The sequence below is a fragment of the Cryptotermes secundus genome, unplaced genomic scaffold, assembly GCF_002891405.2.
Source record: "Cryptotermes secundus unplaced genomic scaffold, Csec_1.0 scaffold1483, whole genome shotgun sequence".
Classification (NCBI taxonomy): domain Eukaryota; kingdom Metazoa; phylum Arthropoda; class Insecta; order Blattodea; family Kalotermitidae; genus Cryptotermes; species Cryptotermes secundus.
Window position 1 is genome coordinate 208,144 of NW_019731299.1, and position 18,550 is coordinate 226,693.

At 35.5% G+C, this 18,550-nt stretch overlaps 1 protein-coding gene and 1 long non-coding RNA gene across 7 annotated transcripts; one reads left to right on the forward strand and one right to left on the reverse strand.

Annotated features, from left to right (window-relative positions):
* Positions 1-6,364: 6,364 nt before the first annotated feature.
* Positions 6,365-14,825, reverse strand: LOC111867016 (ras-related protein Rab-9B). 5 transcript variants are annotated; one of them, XM_023856474.2, is made up of 4 exons: positions 14,556-14,825; positions 13,940-14,203; positions 9,921-10,208; positions 6,365-8,912 (listed from the first exon to the last, which is right to left on the reverse strand). In XM_023856474.2, exons 3-4 carry the CDS (start codon positions 10,131-10,133, stop codon positions 8,451-8,453), a joined length of 675 nt encoding a protein of 224 aa, XP_023712242.1. In that variant the 5' UTR covers positions 10,134-10,208; positions 13,940-14,203; positions 14,556-14,825; the 3' UTR covers positions 6,365-8,450. The 5 variants fall into 5 exon arrangements, with proteins under 5 accessions (XP_023712242.1, XP_023712243.1, XP_023712241.1 ...); XM_023856475.2 differs by lacking the exon at positions 13,940-14,203; XM_023856473.1 differs by lacking the exon at positions 14,556-14,825 and having other exon boundaries at positions 13,940-14,549.
* Positions 14,826-15,516: 691 nt separating this feature from the next.
* Positions 15,517-18,109, forward strand: LOC111867017. Of its 2 annotated transcripts, XR_002843267.2 has the most exons (3): positions 15,517-16,577; positions 17,222-17,426; positions 17,620-18,109. It is a non-coding gene; the product is annotated as an uncharacterized LOC111867017 (long non-coding RNA). The 2 variants fall into 2 exon arrangements; XR_002843266.2 differs by lacking the exon at positions 15,517-16,577 and having other exon boundaries at positions 16,956-17,426.
* Positions 18,110-18,550: the final 441 nt, after the last annotated feature.

Consider the following 18,550-nt stretch of genomic DNA (forward strand, 5'->3'; position numbering starts at 1 on the left):
AGAAGACTGCTTTCTTCATATATCTATTTCTTTGCTTTGAAGTAAACTTCTGTATTCTATATGATACACCTACTTTTAGCACACATAAGTTGCTTATTTGTTCCAATACTTATGAACTTCCTGACAGCAAATTCTTTACACTTAGCAATACACATCACATTTTTCATTCACATGAAACTTACTTCAGACCTCTGGAGATGTATTTTTTTGGGGTATGTTGAATAAATAGCTGGTCACAGTAGCCGAGCGGTCTAAGGCATGCACTGTCTTCGCTCGCTTGGAAGCCAGGATCGTGGGTTTGAATCCCACTCAGGGCATGGATGTTTGTGTGCATTTTTCTGTGTTTGTCTACAGGTAGAGGCCTTGTGACGAGCTGATCACTCGCCCAAGGAGTCCTACTGTATGTGTAAGATCTACAAAAACCGAAGTGAACGGAGAAGTTCATGGAGGTAGGCCTAGGCCCACTGGGGCTGTAGTGCCAAGGAGGAAAAAAAAGTTGAATAAATGATGAATTCCTAATGCTTAGATATTTCATTTGGGGGCATGTGGTAGCATAGTTGGTTAAAGCACTTTGCTACAAGCCAGTAGGAAGAGGTTATTGGATTTTTCAGTTGACCTAATTCTTCCAGCTGCACTGTAGCCATGGGGTCGACTTAGCTTCTAACAGAAATGAGTACCAGGAATCTTCGTGGGGGTAAAGGGCGGACATTGTGTAAGGCTGATAACCTTACCACCATCTGTGAGCTGATTGTCTAGAAAATAAGGGAGCCTCAACATCTCTCAACCCTCTGGGCCTCCATGGTCTGTTAACAGGGATACATTTACCTTACCTTTAGATTTTAAGAGCATGACACATTTAGACACATATGTTTTATAGAGGCATAAACATGTGTGCACACTAACAAACTCATGGAACTGGGTCCTTGAATAGTCGCCAGTTGTGCAGCTGGTCAAGAACTACCCATTTTATGGAACCCAAATGTTCATTACTGTATTCACAAGACCTTTCCATGGGTCCCTACCCTGAGCCAGATTAATCCATTCTATACTGCCCAACCTGTATCTGTAGGATCCATTTTAATATTATCCACCCACTTATGTCTTGGTTTTCCTAGTGGTCTCTTTCCTTCTGGTTTTACCACCAATATCCTATATGCATTCCTCTACTCCCCATTCATGCTATATGCCCTGCCCATCTCATCCTCCATGATTTGATCGTTCTAATTACACTTGATGAAGAATACAAGTTATGAAGCACCTATCATGGATATTTTCCAACCTCTTGTCACTACGTCTCTCTTTGGTCCAAATATTCTTCACAGCACCGTGTTTTCAAACACCCTCAGTATATGTTCCTCCCTTAATGTCATACACCAAGTTTCACATCTGTACAGAACCACAGGCAAAATTATACTTTTGTATGTTCTAATTTTTATGTTTTTAGATAGACGAGAAGACAACAGGTTCTGGACCAATTGGTAGCAAGAATTACCCAAATTCAGTCTCCTCTTTATTTCCTCCTGAATAAAGTTTTGATTTGTTACTGTCATTTCCAAATATTTGAACTGTGCCACATTTTCAAAGGCTCTGTTAGCTATCTTTATGTCATGATTTTGCCCTGCATTCTGGGGATGAGACAGCAACATAAACTTACTTTTCTTCATGTTTACTTCTAGACCACTCTCTCTACTAGCATCAGTTAAAGTTTCTGTGTTTTTCTTTGTGGTATCATTGTTATCTTAAGGTAAATTCACATCATCAGCATAGACCAGTAGCTGATGTGTCCCATTTAATTTCAGTACCATCTGGTTTTCGTGGACCTTCCTAGTGGCATATTCTAAAGCAAAGTTGAAAAGCAGTGGCAGTTAAGCATCTCTTTGTTTTACACGTATATATACACAATTTAAAATGGATCAGTCACAAAATGTTGCACCAAACTTCATGCAAAAGCAGAGAACAGGATCCCAAGTCACAGAGGTATTCATTTCATGATTTCCATAATTGCATCATTAGGTTAAAATAAAAAAGTGTGGGACATAAGGTACAGAAAAGTTCTAGAAGTAATACTCTGTGAAATTCTTTAGCATGTTATTCTGTAGAATCATACTGCCAGAAAACCAAGTCATAAATGTTAATAAGAAAGGTAACTACAGAAATTAAATGAAAATACTTAGGGCATTGAGATTAAAGAAGTACCTAGCTTATAAATGTATGGGACTGTTATGCATTTTGACCTTGTGCCAACTGTAAAGGGCCTTGGTTTTTGTTTCAGTACTTTGCAGCTATAGGAGTTGAATTTCAATATTCAGATCCACCCATTTCCGTCTTACTGTATACTCAGCCTGAACAGAACATATTTTATAGGATATTCATGTTTCAGGTATGTTGAAATCATAAAATGTACCACATAGTGTACAGAATTGTTACATATTCAATAACATATAGATTTTAGATATACGGTGAAAGGATTTTTGTCCCTTTCAGTGAACAGTTGCTTCCATGATGAGTGCAAACTAGATGCTAGGTGGGAGTTCTGCTGTACAATTCTGTGTCCTTTGAAATTATGGTTATTTTGATATTAGATTAGATTCCATTAAAACTTATGTTATTAAACCTGTCAGAATCTTATTTTCATGTAATTAAGATTCTAAACAATCAGTTATTAAATTGTATATTAGGAATGTATTATTTTACTATCCCAGAATTTTCTTCCAGTTGTGTATATGAAAGCAATAAAAGTATTGGTGCTCAGCTCATTGCACCCACATAGAATATTTTAGATTTCAAAGTGAAGCCTGTTTCTGCCCTAGTCAGTACACTGTTCCACAGATTTAGGTACATAAACTGCTGTGAAGACAAGTCATATTGTAAGAAGCAACCATTTCAGAAGAACATTATTATGGAGATAAGCCTTCCATGTCAGCTGGGGATTAGTTCAGAAGTCCATGTCATAAGGAGAAGACCATGTAAATTGTCTAGTGAAGTAAAAGGAAAGAACAAACTAATTATTTATATAAACATGTTAAGGACATTTATTAATATAATAAAGAAACTACATTTATAAAAAATGTATTAACATATTTGCATTTAAATACAATAAAATACATATCTGTACAAAAGAAAAGAACTGTGTTCTAAATATATACACATAACAACATTTATGATGAGATTACATACAATAAAAGTGTGAAAGAACTGAGAAAAATTAACAGTACTATTGCTGTTAAAATGTACTTCACATATTGTTTTCTTGGCAATAGACTATTAAATATGTCATGTGAATATTGTGCAAGTTATGTTCAGAACGCACATTTTTAAATCCAAGCAATTTTTATATACCAAAGTTCACTTTCAGCACACATACAATTCTTCAGAAATTATATAGCCTTTGTTACAACTTCTAACATTTCCTTTACAGTTGCTATATGAAGTTTTTAATTTTTTAATTCTTCATATACAGTAAATAACACAAAGTACATGAAACATTCTTTACCACTCTTTCAATGTCATGAAACTGGTGTTGCAATCTCTTGCAGGTAGTCAAGTGTTCCTAGTTCAATGAGATGATATTTAATAGCATTTAATGTCAACATGAATAATTACAAAATGAAATATATAATTAAAAAATGGGGGATATGTACTGAAATTGTGCCAGCCTTAACCCCAACACTGAAGTTTTACATTCTGACTCATACAACTGGAACCAATTTGGGTGGGGGGTGTACAGCATGACAGTCCTCAATTCTGATGTATTGTACTAAAATTAAAAATGCTGCCTAAATTTGAAATGATCTTTTAAAAACATGGATAATGTAATGTAACACATACAGCCTATGATGGCTTAGATGTTTGTTAATGTGACACATTCTGAGATCAACTGATTACTTTATAATGTTAAAAAACATTAAGTGTGAGTATGAACAACTACAAATTCACGAAGTATACAGCAAAACTAACACCACAATTGTAACTGAATAATGTAAAATGCTTCAATAATTTTGTTAGCTAACACGGAAATAAATAGCTACACAGTGTGAAAACCACAAAGTAATGATTTGATGAACCAACGTATTCATGACTGCAGAATATGACAGTCTTGCTAGTCATGGACATGTCACATGGGCACAGGTATCCACATATCTACCAACTGGTTTTAAAAGAAATGTCATTTCGCAAACAACATTGCACTAATATCAGACAAATTACAAAATCCATTAATTATGCTACAGTGTCTCTGAAACTCCATTTGTGCATTTCATTATAGTGTCATGAGTAACAGAAAGTTAGAATTATTAAAGAAACAGAATGAAACATTTGGCTGCAAGAGCAGACGTAGCAAGATAAGACCTAATGCTCATGATGCAAACAAATGTGACTTCACATTGTCATGTATATGATCCTGCACACTATAGAAAGTTCATGGTTGAACAGTTTATTATTTTAATTATTCATTCATAAAGATGATATGTTCCTTCCAGCAATTAAAAATGGGGGACCTACATGGTAATTTGAAGCTAGATATTCAAGTTCTGCATGAAAAGAGTAAGTTTTTCCCAAATATAGTTTGCCCATGCTATGAATTTCAAAGGCAGAGGGCATTCTCTGAATTTGAAGTGACATTACATGGCAGTATGCATCAAGTATAAGATTACATTCTGTTACAACTCACCACTGTGTAACAACTTTGAACAAATCTCAAGCAGAGTTCGTTCAACATTAATGAAAATTTATAGGAAAAAATCTACTGCATTTATCAGATACTAACCACATGTTAATATAAATAAGGCACGAAGCACCTTTTTGTGTACATGTCTAAGACATGATATATGGGGGTTCTCACAGTGGTAAAAGTTAAGACTGTGGTCTTCTGGGATGTGCCATGTAGTTCAGTAGACAGTTAAAACATTCTGAAGGAACCTGCTGTCTCCATCTTCAGGGTAGAACAGTAAGCCAAGCAGGAAAAGAGTAGAATATATATAGGGAATGGAATAACAAACCTTTGAGCAAACCAGTAGGAACCAGTGGACCATCACCATTTTCCAGTATTTGAGAAAGACAAAATTGTGCAAAAAGGGGGGGGGATAGAAATACTGTGTCATGAAAAGGGACATGATTTTTAATATTCACCGCAATTTTTAAAACTGTTTTATGGACCACATCTGGCTATACATATGCCTCTATTGTGGAATTTGAATTGAAAAATGTGTGAGGCCATTTTTCAGTGTCCCTGCTGATACATGAATATTACATTGTACATGAGTGGGTATTGGGGGCTCTTCCCCCAGGGGTAAAGCAGCCGGGGTGTGATGGTGACCACTCCAACTAGTGCCGACATCAAGAAAACATGGGTCTATACATCGACTGCCCCATATGTCTTCATGTTGTAATACTAATTAGTTACACACAGGAACAACTTTATCTTTTAAATGAAATCAATACTGTTTACATCCATCACAGTTATTTTCTTGGGAAAATTATATCCCCGTTAGCCATATAGGATATTAAGCAAGCATGACATTTCATTTAAAATTACAGTTTTTTTCTACTACTTCCAATGTTCTTGTATAAATATTTTATGTGCAGAAATGTTATGATTATTAACCGTCAGTGTAATGTCAGCTAAGGTTTAAATAGAAAATATGGAACAGTAATCAGTGCAATATGACTTTTGCTTTCACAGTACACTGAACTGATTGCAGTTCTCACATGGCACTTTGCCTCAACCACGTGTTTCAGTACTTTCTAGCAACAATGACAATCTGTGGGAAACAGTTTCCATAATAAGCCAATCTACCTCTCAAATAATGGACATCAAATGACTGATATTCTAGTTTCTATTGTTAGTTGACTTCATTCAGGAGTTGTGATAGCTCGGTCAGTATACTGATGGGCTAGAGGCTGGATGGCCCATGTTTGATTCCTGGAAGTGCAAGATTTTTCTCTTCTCTGCATAATCCAGACTGATTCTGGGGCCCACCCAACCTCCTATCCAATGGCTACCAGGGACCCTTTTCCTGGGGGGGGGATAAAGCGGCAGGGCATGTACATGATCACTCACCTCCATCTAGTGCTGATGTCAAGAATGATAGAGCTATACTATACTTTCCCATGTGGTTCCATGGCATAGTGCTTACCCAGTTAAGCACAGGGACAACTTTATCTTAACCTTATTCGACTTCAGGTTTGATGTACTCGTATTCTGACAGGGTGGACCTATATGCCAATCTAAAAGTTGTGGAAGGGCGCAAGAACTTTTCCTTCTTAAAGAGGCTTACATTATTAGTTATCAAGCTACCAAAATCTCTGTTATATTACCATCATACAAACATTACCATTAAAACAGTTTGAACTTATTATAAGTATGTTATGGACAACAAAATAAGAATAATTTTATTCAACATATCAGAAGACTATACATTGTACTACAGTAAGTGTACTGTATACCAATGGTTGTCATATGAATATATTTATAAAAGAAATAAAAACAAAAAATTAAATCATGAAACTGTTTAAAATATAAGTCATTGATAAGTTCTTAAATGTAAACTTAAGACTCATGAAATATTCCAACTGCACCTATAACATTAACACAACTCTTCTTGTACAAATGCTTTGCTTACAGCATTAATTCTTTGTATTTAATCTCCACTTGCAGTAAAATAAATACCAAATTATCAATCTCATGACATTTCCATAGATTTAAAGGAAATTTTATGTTTATGGTATAACATCAAATCTAATGAAATTCAAATCATTGAAAAGGATTTCTTGCAATGTATCCTGTTTTCTTCCGTGTTGTCTGGATACAAATTATCACATTCACTCTCCTTTACTGTACATCTTAACAATGAATGAAGACGAATTAAGTTTCTTCCATTGGTATTGTTGACCCAGTTTAAAATATCTGAATTAATATCATAATTCCTCCCTAAATAAATATGTTTACTTCATTACTATGGAAATTGTGTCAGACACTGTCAGACATACTCAAACAGAAACACTTCAGATCTGGATCTACTTGCATATTCTGGTGGCTGACTGGAATGGTGCTAATATATTTCTTTTATGCCTTCTCTAACCTGAGAAATGGGGATCCTCTAATACACATACATGCCAGACATTAGGACCTAAGCAAGCTGGAGATTAGCCATTAATGTACCACAGGGGCATCCAACAAAATCCCCAATACTGTACAGATTTAATTCTCCACCAACCATTCTTGACATATCCATGCAGCATCTTAGAATATTTTCTTAACATATGAATCATCAATAAAAGTTATATGGTAACTGAAAAACAGATGAGTACCAGTGCTCTGAAGGAAGAGAACAGTGAAACTGAGAAAACAGATTCTTGTCTGAAAAGAAATTCATTCACAAATGCAGAATGACCAATTTTGTTTTATAACCCACTGGAAGAAAATACTGTTCTTTGCAACCCACCAAAAATGTGAGAGTTTCATTTTTAAACCTCATAAAAGAAGACATCTGGATGAGATTAATTATGACTACTAGACTTACAGAAAATTTTAAATTATATACTTTTAACATTTCACATGTCATAAAGATCAGTATAAGCATGATGATATTTATGATAGCAACAAATGAACTGCACACAGATCTATGAAGTCCATGAACAATAACTACACATTTTGTGTTACACTGAGAAGCACTGTAGCCATTGTAAAGAGGCAATATTCCTGAGACATACAATGAAGGATGAGGCACACGCACACTTCAACAATTATATCACACCATGAAGCCTGAAATTGAACTTAAAATAAAATACTGATATATTGGTACTTCATGAAGTCACAAGACTAGAATTATCAAGTGTGTGCTTAATACATGATGGGAATACTTTGAAATGTCTCACTTGTTAACATTTAAATATAAGGCCAATAGCAGTGCCACAAATATGACTAGCTTACATAGCAAGTATCTATTATTTTATAGAAGAGAAGCCACCACATATGCAGGCGGGCAATAGCTCAAGATACAGAAACACACAATTCTTGCATCATAGTTCAATATGCAATACAAATACTCTTTTGCAACAAATCAGAACACTAAGAGACTACCAAAACAAGGCTCAGCAAAAGTAAATTTAGTGAAGAAAAAAAGATAATTTGTATTTCTCTATCTCTATCTTGGTGAATTGCTATTGAGAATTACAATGCATTATGTAGGGATGCCATTGATAATATAGTTCTCATTAAGAATTACCAGTCTACTATAGAATATGCTGTCATTGTGAGATACAGCTATGACTGTATGCTGTGCAATGTGATAGCTTCACTACATATACAATACAATACAATAAAATACAAGACATTCCTAACCACCAGACAATACAATTCTCAGAAATAAACAACTTCCTGCTGCCTTAAATATAAAAGCCACAAGAAGCATCAAACAGATTCTGAAGGACATGTGTCAGTCATGTCACCACTATTCAGTATTACCACCCACAGACAGGCAGCAGGATGACCTCTGTTCAGGCTGCTGTCGTCGCAGATCAACTGTATCACCAATATAAGGTCTATCCAACTTGGCTTCCAGGTGTGCCCAACTCTCCACAGCCAATGAGAAAGCTTGCTCCACATTGGTTGCATCCTTGGCACTGGTCTCAACATGTGGAGGGTTCCCATTCTCCATGCACCAGGCACGAGCCTCTTCACAGGAAACCTCACGCTGCTCAGAACTCACATCCACTTTGTTACCCACGACCAGAAATGGAAATGTCATGCCCTCTTTTACATCAGCGTAATACAGGAATTCATTTCTCCACAAAGCAAGGTTACGAAAACTGGTACGGTCATCAACTGCGTAAGTCAGTAAACAGATGTCTGACCCTCGATAGAATGGAGTGCGCAAGCTTTTGAACCTCTCTTGTCCAGCTGTGTCCCATATCTGAAAGAAGTTAGTAAATATCCTGAATACCACTGCAGAACCATACTCTGAAGACCTACTAAATTAGAAAGTATATATATCCATAAAGAATCAACATACATGCACCCACCAAGTTTCTCCTCATTCTGATCTTAGAATATACAATATTAATTTAATGTCCTGTAGCAACTGACATGTTTGAAAACAGGCGGTAATGTGTGTAACCCTACAAATGTCAACACTTCATGAGCAAGGACCAGTAGTTTTGGCCTTCTAAAACAATAATATAATTTGTTTGTCTTATATTTATTTTTAATGTTTATCAGTAAAAGTAAATAAAGTAAAGGTATCCCTGTAACAGGCCGTGGAGGCCCATAGGGTTGTAAGATGTTGAGGTTCCTATCCCACATTTTCTACACAATCGGCAGCAAGGTTGTCAGCCCTACACACCGGCTGCCCTTTACACCCAAGAATATTCCAAAAATATTCCTGGTAATCATTTCTGAGTCGACCCCAGGGCCATAGTGCGGCCTGAAGGATTAGGTCAATTGAAAAGAATCCAATGACCTCATCGGGACTTGAACCTGCGACCTTCTGGCTTGTAGCATAATGCCTCAACCAACTACGCTACTGTGTGCCCCCCCATATTTATCAGTATATGTAACAATGCTGTTGAACGTTCACACTACACATTAGATGATTGGATGAAAAATAATAAATTGGAAAGGACGAGAAAAAGCATGAGCATGGCCTAATTTGAGGCATTTTCCTCAAGGGGCTGTGCAAAATCATGTTAAACCTTCGTCAGGACAGTTAGTGTCATGGCTGGGATTCAAATTGAGCACTTCCTGAATATAAGTCAGAAGTGTTACCACTTCAGCCATCTTGTTTGGTAATTTATTATGTACATACATGAGAAGGGCACAAATAACATAATTCATTATAGTACAGTATAGTGAAATTGGTGCACCTAGTTTACTATTTAGCAAAAACAACTCAGACACATGATTGGTTTGTTGCAGTACTCACTTGAAGAGTATATACCTCTCCATTTATCTCAATATCTTTGTTTAAGAACTCCACTCCAATGGTGTGGAATGAATGCTCATCAAAATGATTGCTCACAAAACGGTTCATGAGGCATGATTTACCAACGCCACCATCCCCAAGTATGACCACTTTAAGAAGTGTGTTTTTGCTGGGCTGTCGCATGTGCCGGCCCTGGAAATTGGGTGCTGCCATCTTGTTTATTTCTTTAGATCAGGTTACCATATAAGTGAGGAAATATGTCCCAGGCATCATCTTTTAGCAGTTCATCTACAAATAATGTATTACACAATTCAATGTAAATCTCACACTGATGTCATCAATACAATAATAATCTTGGAATGAATAGAGGCATGTAAAAAGAATTCAGACCACTGGTTAATGACTTTATGATCTGCAAACCCATTAACGGTATTCAGAATGTTTCATTGAGTTCACTGCAAAAAGATTAATAATAATTAAAAGGCAATGTTATTGTAAGATTCACTGATAAAAGGTGTCGGTTTTGTTTGTTTTAGTAAACTACTGGTTGTTAAAAAGGTGGACCCTTGGAATATGACCTTTCTTTAACATTCATGAAGTAATGCTTGTCAATCATAATGTTACATAAACACCTAATAAAATGAAGCTGCCATCTAATAAACCCAATTTCACCTTTTAGCTTTGTTTAATTCAAGTTCTAAGAAAATTAACAAATAAGATTAGCAGAACTGTGGCAGGTCCTATTTTCTTTGAAGGTTGGTTTGTTGTATTTGTGTCTGATTATCCTGTATGCCCATCCTGTTATACCAAAGGCCAAATAAGTCTGCCATGATATATGTGAAAAGAAGTTGAACTGACAGAATGGTAGGTGACAGAAGCTACTAGTGATCATAATAACAATGTTTATCACTGAGAATTAAAGAGTGTGAAGAACATTAGTGCTTGAAGTTATGGAGTTGGTCTCCACACATATTATGACACAAAGGCTATGCATGTACTGATCAGACATGTTAACTTGAGAAAGTTAGAATATGGTTATGTGTATGTGCCCCATCTTTTCTTGTGATAATTTTGTATCATTGCAACTTAGTTTAGTGTTTACAGTTTGTTAAAGTGGAGGGCATAATTATTTCAATTATACTTTGAATTCGTCAATTAAGAGTTTTGAGGAGTGACACGGGACTACTGTCTTTTATTCAAGTGTCTCAATGTATACCTCTATGGAATTTGGAATTCCTATTCATACATATTAATTTTCTTTCAGAATCTATATCTGCTTATCATTCTGCAAATTTTATATTAAGCCTTGATATTTGCAGGATTCTTAATACATGTGTTTATCTTGCTTTCATTTCTTAACAAAAGAAAGCAGACTAATTAAATCACCATGCTGACTGTGTATGTGTGTGTATGTATGCACACACATGTGTGTGTCTTCTCCCATTTATACCTCTTGAACCACATGATCTATCTTCATGAAATTTGGTAAAGACATTATGCCATCAGAGGCCACCACCCCTATCTCATACTTTTTAATTTCTTACAGTCACTAATAACATCATAGATGTCTGAACTTGTGAAGTGGGAGCAATACTACAGCCACATTAATACATGATCCTACAATGATGTATGGGAACAAATCTTTGAAGTAAATGGAACTTTTCATAAGGCAACATTTTGGAGAGTGTTTTCCCCGAGTACTTCGGTTTCCCCTGCCAATCCTCATTCCATCAAATCTCCATAGGCATTACCACCAGTAAAGGTACAATAGGACATATGGAGGATTTAAGACCACAGAAACTGTTTTCAAGACAAATTATACTGTCATATTATTATCTCTGTATTACTATATTATTATTATTATTATTATTATTATTATTATTATTATTATTATTATTATTATCATCATTTATTATAATTTGGCACACTATTTCTGTATTATTATATTCTTATTACTATTTAGTATTAGTATTAATATTAATCTTTGACTTGTCCCATATCATGTATAATGATTCATGGATGAAATAAAATTGAATTGAATTGAATTGAATAATAACAATGTGGCGATGAAAATTTTCTTTCTTAGTTTAAATTAAATGATGATAACCTGGTGCTAACATTTTTTTGATAATCTGCAGGTCAGACAAACATTTTGGTAGTCAGAAAGTGAATCAGTACCTTCTAGTGACTTGCTATGTCTCTCCCCTGTGAATGCCACCCAACACTGATTTCTTCCTGTTGATATAAACTTTGTCCTAACACACAAAGGGGAGGTGTAAGACAAAGAGAAAAATCACATTGTTATGACTCACTAATTTTATTGATATTAATGTCTTTGGAAATGTTCTGCCATTTCCTCTGGGCCATAAGTGATTGTGAACTTGCCAGAATATCAAGAGCCAACACCCAAATGCTGAGTGGGAATTTAGTTGCCATGAAAAATGGTTGTCACCACTGGCAAACAGGCAACCATATTTTTTGATCATTGGTGATATCTGAAGAACCACTGGAGTTAGCCATGTAAATTTTTATAAGGAGGTGGATCACAAATATATATACAACAGAAGTTGGTAAAACAAGAGCAAAGCCAATCAACAATAACTGCCATTATTTTTATGTTATGCATCCTGCTGTGTATATGAATCTTGGGTTTTGTACTGTCACACAACAGACATGGGTTTGACTACTGCATAATAAAATTGAAATCAAATAGAAACAATCTGTCCACCATTTTATTATTGCAATCACACTTCATATTCTGGTCTCTTTTGACCACCATTAGGTGTGTATGAATAAGAACAATAAATATAGTACATTTATGCTGAATTATATAATCAAAATGGATAAATTTTTCACCATCATTAGATTAAACGCTGTGTGCATGTTAAGGGGAGAATATGTGGGCCGTGCCATAGCTCAAGCAGTTAGTTGTTGGCTTCCCACCGTGGCGGCCCGGGTTTGATCCCAGGTCTGGTCAAGCAGGATTTGTGGTGGACAAAGTGGCGCTGGGGCAGGTTTTCTCCAGTTTCCCCTGCCAGTCTTCATTCCACTAATTGCTCCACAATCACCCTCACCTATCATCTGGGACTGGTACAATAGGCCAGAAGTGGCCACAGTGCAAGGGACTTAGTCCCACCCCACTGGCAATAAAAAAAAAAGGAAAAGGGGAGAATATACAAGAATACATTTTTTTTTGCAACGTTACAAAATAACTGCCATTTTGAATGCTTGCTGTGGACTGTGAGAAATAAACACAGATTTAGGAATATCCTAATGACTCATGTCAATGTTTTAATTAACAGTTCAATTATTTAGAATGTAAATTTTTGGACTCTTCATGGTAAAGAGGGTAGACGGTTATGAAAATTGCTTTTTCAAAGCTAGTTTAGCACTGACTCTAGAAGCTGAAAAACATTATACAGAGGAAAAGGGCCTTGGAGAACGTACATGAGAATTTGGACCAGACCTGAAATATGAACATCTTTTGCAGTCTTACCCAATTCAGAATGAAATTTCAGTGCGCCTTACACCAGTCATAATAATATGAAATCTCTAATGAAGGTTTAAGGAAGATGAAATATGATTGCATGCTAAAGGGGCTCAAGTGAATGATTTCCATTTTGCAGCTGTTTCAACAAACCTGTTCTATACTTAGTCCCCACAGCCTACTGCACTAATGTCAAAGTCACCTACCATTTTTTGGTAATTGTATGGATATCTCGTATGAGTAGCCATATTCATTTCACAGATTTGTTACACTTAAGTTTCTACACAGGAGTTCCAATGAAGAATTTTATACGAATCCCTTTGAAATTTTGCAAAGCGTTTTAAGTCACAAAACTCTCATCAGTTGATGACTGCCATATTATCAGAACTTCCAGTTCTTTCACTGTACAAGTTACAAGAATAATATTGTCTTATAATCACATGCCTGCTATTCCGGATGAGGTTATGTAATTTGTGTATATTAACTGGGAAAATATCGTAACCTTAAAGTATATTACATAAGCTTACAATACCTCGTCATTGGGTACATCCATCCCACCACATATATATCCTCTGACCTCGCCCTTCAGTGTCAATCATACATAACAATGTATCTACCACGGTCTTTCGTTTCTACAGTTCCCTCAGTATTCGGGTTTTCTCATATAGCTTATCGGAATATCTGGTTTGGTAATAGCAGAACTTAATGACAATTTCAACATTCTACTTGACAAAATTCCTCGGTCTTTCCGTCGGTGTTCAAGTGTGTGAAGCGAACAACTTCCCAGAACCAACCTCTGATGACAAGGAACAACACTTCAGACTGTGGTTATAATTTCACATGTTTCACGAAAACAAGTGGTTGCGACAACATTAAGATACAGACATTTAAAAAAAACAGTTGCTACACTTAATGCCATTAATTCAGGAAAAGAGATTGCTATCATAGCTAACACCATGTATTTAGAACCGGCTAGAACTGTGCAGATCTGTGGAAAACAGATGGCTAAAGTAACCATGATACCGATCCTCATCATCATATATCATCCGGAGCTGGTACAATAGACCAAATCGTGGCCGACGTACCACACCCTAAGGAGAAAAGGGTTAGAAAGGAACAACATTTTCATTTGAGTACACAAAATTTACGTGAATAATTTGTCCGTCATCTCATGGCAGCAGCTGACGAACGCCTTGACGTCACGTGACCTTTGTGCTGCCATCTCTACGGAGCCGTTTCCTAACTAAATGAGAAACGGCCACCAGCACCGACAACATAATCAATAAAATAGAATTCTACCATACCACGAGAGGTCTCGGTAGTCTAGTGGGTCTAGGGGTCTAGAGAGAACTTTCCCACCTCATGACTCGTAGTACACGGGTTCAAATACCCGGCGGAGGTCGTCGAATTTTTAAGTGCGGAAAAATTCAGGGAACAACTGATGGTAAGCACCAGTACCGGTAGGATATAGAGACTGGTAGAAATCATAGAGGGAAGCACAATGGACCAATACAGGTCTAAGTGCATGGGGAAACCCACCCTCTCCAATAACTAACTAACTAACTACCATCCTATGTGTTCCCCTCAGCCCCCCTAAACCTATTCACCTTTCGAACCAACAGTTCACATGAATAGCAATAAATAATTTTGCAAAATCAGATATATATATATATATATAAAACAATCTTACGGCTGACATGAAAGACTTGGCATGTGATATTAATAGCTTTAAAAAAGCATTAAAAATTATTTGCATGAACATTCTTTTTATACTGTGAATGATTTCTATGCATAAAACTAGATAAGTATTTCTGATGGTAATCGTAACATCATTGTATCAATATTTACACTGTTCTACTATTTTTATTATTTTTTTTTGGACAAAATCTTTTAATGATTGCATGTCTTATTACTATTAATATTGTACTGTCTTGTATTCCTTTTTGACTTTTCTATACCTGATGGTTGTACCAGTATGGATTAACAGAAATAAACTGAAAAATTAAAAATCAAAATTAATTACAAATTACTTAACATACTAGAAGTCTATTCCCAAAGTGTTAAAGATCTTGGAATCCTGTTAGGCCATAAGCTTTACTTTCACGGTCAAGTTGATTACATTTTCTTCAAAAAGCCTAAAAATATTAGGTTTCATTTGTTGTATTACACTTTCCTTTCCTACTATCTATAGTCTTACAGTTTTGTATAGTGCTCTAGTTTGATCGAAATTTGAATACACTTCTATCACCTGGAACACCATCAATTGACTGATTCATCTAAACTTAAGGAATTCAAAGAGAATTTGCAGTCTTATGTTCTGGCAGATTTCTTATCGGCACTTGTGATAATAGGTGTGATGACATATCAATTAAATACAAATTTCCAACGCCCAAGTCCAGGCAGCAATTCCTTTATGCTTCATTTCTCATTAGTGTCTTTAAGAAACAAACTTGGTCACTCATCCATTTTTTGATACTATTAGTTTAATGCGTACCTACTAGGTCAGAGACTTCAGCTTTCAATGTTTGCCAGTGTGAAGAGGCTAGTCCCTCAGCCATATGTGTTTCTGTAGCTGATGTCTGCAGATACATTGATATTATTAACAGAGGGTTCTCTTCTTTCACTGATATTACTAACTTTGTTCTTCTTCAGATCCCTATTTTCAATGTTTATGTTTTTAGTTCTTAATATTGTGTTCCTTTGTATTTTCTTCTCTCCTTTGTCTCTTCGTGTCTTCTGCATGAATATAGCTTTCTCTTTTCAGTGGCTATATATAATTTTCATTTGCCTGTTCTCAAGCATTTTAATAAATGAGTTGGTATATATAAATCCTCTAAAAGGGAGCTGACAGTGGAAGGATCATTTCAGTCCCAAGTCATCAACAGTTTTTGATTTAAAAGGAAATAAATGAATGAAGTGTCCCTGTGTTAAAATTTACTGAACACTGTGTGTTAAGAACTACTTAGGACTGCTTTATATAAATGTTACATTTTTTTAGGTCTCAGCTTTCAAGACTTGTCTGCCTGGTTACCCAGAAGCCCCTTCAGCTATTAAAATATCAAAGTCAACTAAAGGCGCACATTTCTCATGGGAGCCACCACCAAGCACACCTGGAGAGATAATTGAGTATTCAGTGTATCTTGCAGTGCACAGACACTTCCCAGGCTCAGGTCAGTAAATGATACGTAATCCAGCATGTTTATAATACTGATTTCTTGCCTGTCCTCTTAGGAAGGGTATATTGCAGTTTTAAATACATCCTTCACAACGATGAATTTACATCTGTGGTGATCAGTTTCTGTGATCTTAGGCACATTTTCACAAACTATATGTATATTTAGAACATTTTTACTTTTAATGTGATTTCCGTTCTTCATCCTAACAAAGCTGTTCGCTATCAATATAATTTTATATAGTATATGAAGTTAATCCTGCTCAAGATATTTCTGCATAATGCCTGCACTTTTATATTTTATGTAGTGTGTGATTTCAGTGTTTTTTTTTTCTTCTAAAAATTATCTTTTTAATACCACTTGCTTTAAAAAATGCCTTCTCAGGGTATATATGTATAAATAATACAACAAATAATGTAATATAATATATCAAATTATGTTTTATATGTGAGCTTTATCTCAAGAGAACACAGCTTTGCCATTTGTCTAATAAATAATGTATCATTGTCCAAAATTTGAACTTCCCAAGAAATTTCATGCTATGGTAAAACTTTTTTGTATGAGTCATGTCATAATTAGAAGAAGATGAATTTCTTAAAGGGTTTTGAATATTGTACATGTCTTTTATGTGTAATTGTTAGGGTGATACAAAAACAGTGTCTACAACACCAACACAGCTGGCTTTTGTTCGTGTATACTATGGTCCAACTAACCAGTGAACTGTGCCAAACTCATCACTCTCAGCAGCGCATATTGACGTAACAACAAAGCCAGCAATCATCTTCAGAATTGCTGCTAGAAATGAAAAAGGATATGGTCCTGCTACCCAAGTAAGGTGGCTCCAAGGTAAGTATATGAATGTGGATTTTCTGTAATGTTTATAATTTAGAAGACTGAAAAAAAAAGAATAAAATGTATAAAGATATTCAAGACAGCAGCATGAATTATTTTATTATTGCTTAGTATCTAAAGTGAGTTACCACACTTTTTACCAAGTTCTCATTCTCCTTAACTGAAGAAATGTATGTGCATTTCACAGATCCATCTACTCAAGTCAAGATGCCAGTGGGTATGAAACGTCCAGGTTTAGATAGCAAACCGATGTCTCCTGCGAAAAGGATGAAAAATGAAGATTCTATGTCTTGAAGTGATTGAGTGTGTATGAAATAAAATATTTTAAAATAATTTTATTTGCAAAACATCTGGTTTCTAATTGAAGCTAAGTGTGTGTGTGTGCATGTTATGTCATGTTGACAGACATCTTGGTAGTGACTGATCTGCATTGAGCATTTTGTTCATCTAATCAAACATTTTAATGAACTCATTTTTGCAGTCTTTTCTTTTTACCAAGATTCAGATTCATTCGGTTTTAAATTACAGCTAGCCAATACTGCTGCAGTATACTCTTTTGTTTCATGAAAGTCAAGAATCTTTAGTTAATTTTCTGCAGCTTTTTTCTACCCTAATATTTTTTTCATTGAAGTTATGTAAGCCATATTTGTTAGTTTCAAATATATACCATTAATTTCTAAGTTTCATTTTCATTGTATTACATATATCAAGGATAAAAGTATTCATTATTATTATTATTAGTAGTATTATTTTTATTCCTATACTTAGGCATATATTTAACTTGAGACTGACACAGCAGTATTTTCCTGCTGCATGGAAAGAATCTGCTGTTTTACCAGTATTTAAAAGAGGCAATCATGCCGCTGTGAGCAACTACAGGCCTATTTCTATTATCAGTAATTTCTCTAAATTGTTTAAATTCATTATTCATGACCATGTTTCTCATTTCACTAAATTTAATTCCAACCAACATGGCTTTACCAGAACTAAATCTACAGTTACCAATTTGGTGACGTTTCTCGACTTCTTGACGCCTGTTGTCCGTGGTCAGCGTCAAGCTGATGCCATCTATTTTGATCTTTCGAATGCTTTTGACCTCGTCCCTAATAATATGCTCT

What these genes read in the sequence shown, in the direction of transcription:
- LOC111867016 (XM_023856475.2), bottom strand. Translation starts at nt 10,133, where the DNA reads ATGGCAGCACCCAATTTCCAGGGCCGGCACATGCGACAGCCCAGCAAA. An exon ending in GAGAGGTATATACTCTTCAA is followed by an intron (nt 8,913 to 9,920) that starts GTGAGTACTGCA and finishes AACTTCTTTCAG; the next exon opens with ATATGGGACACAGCTGGACA.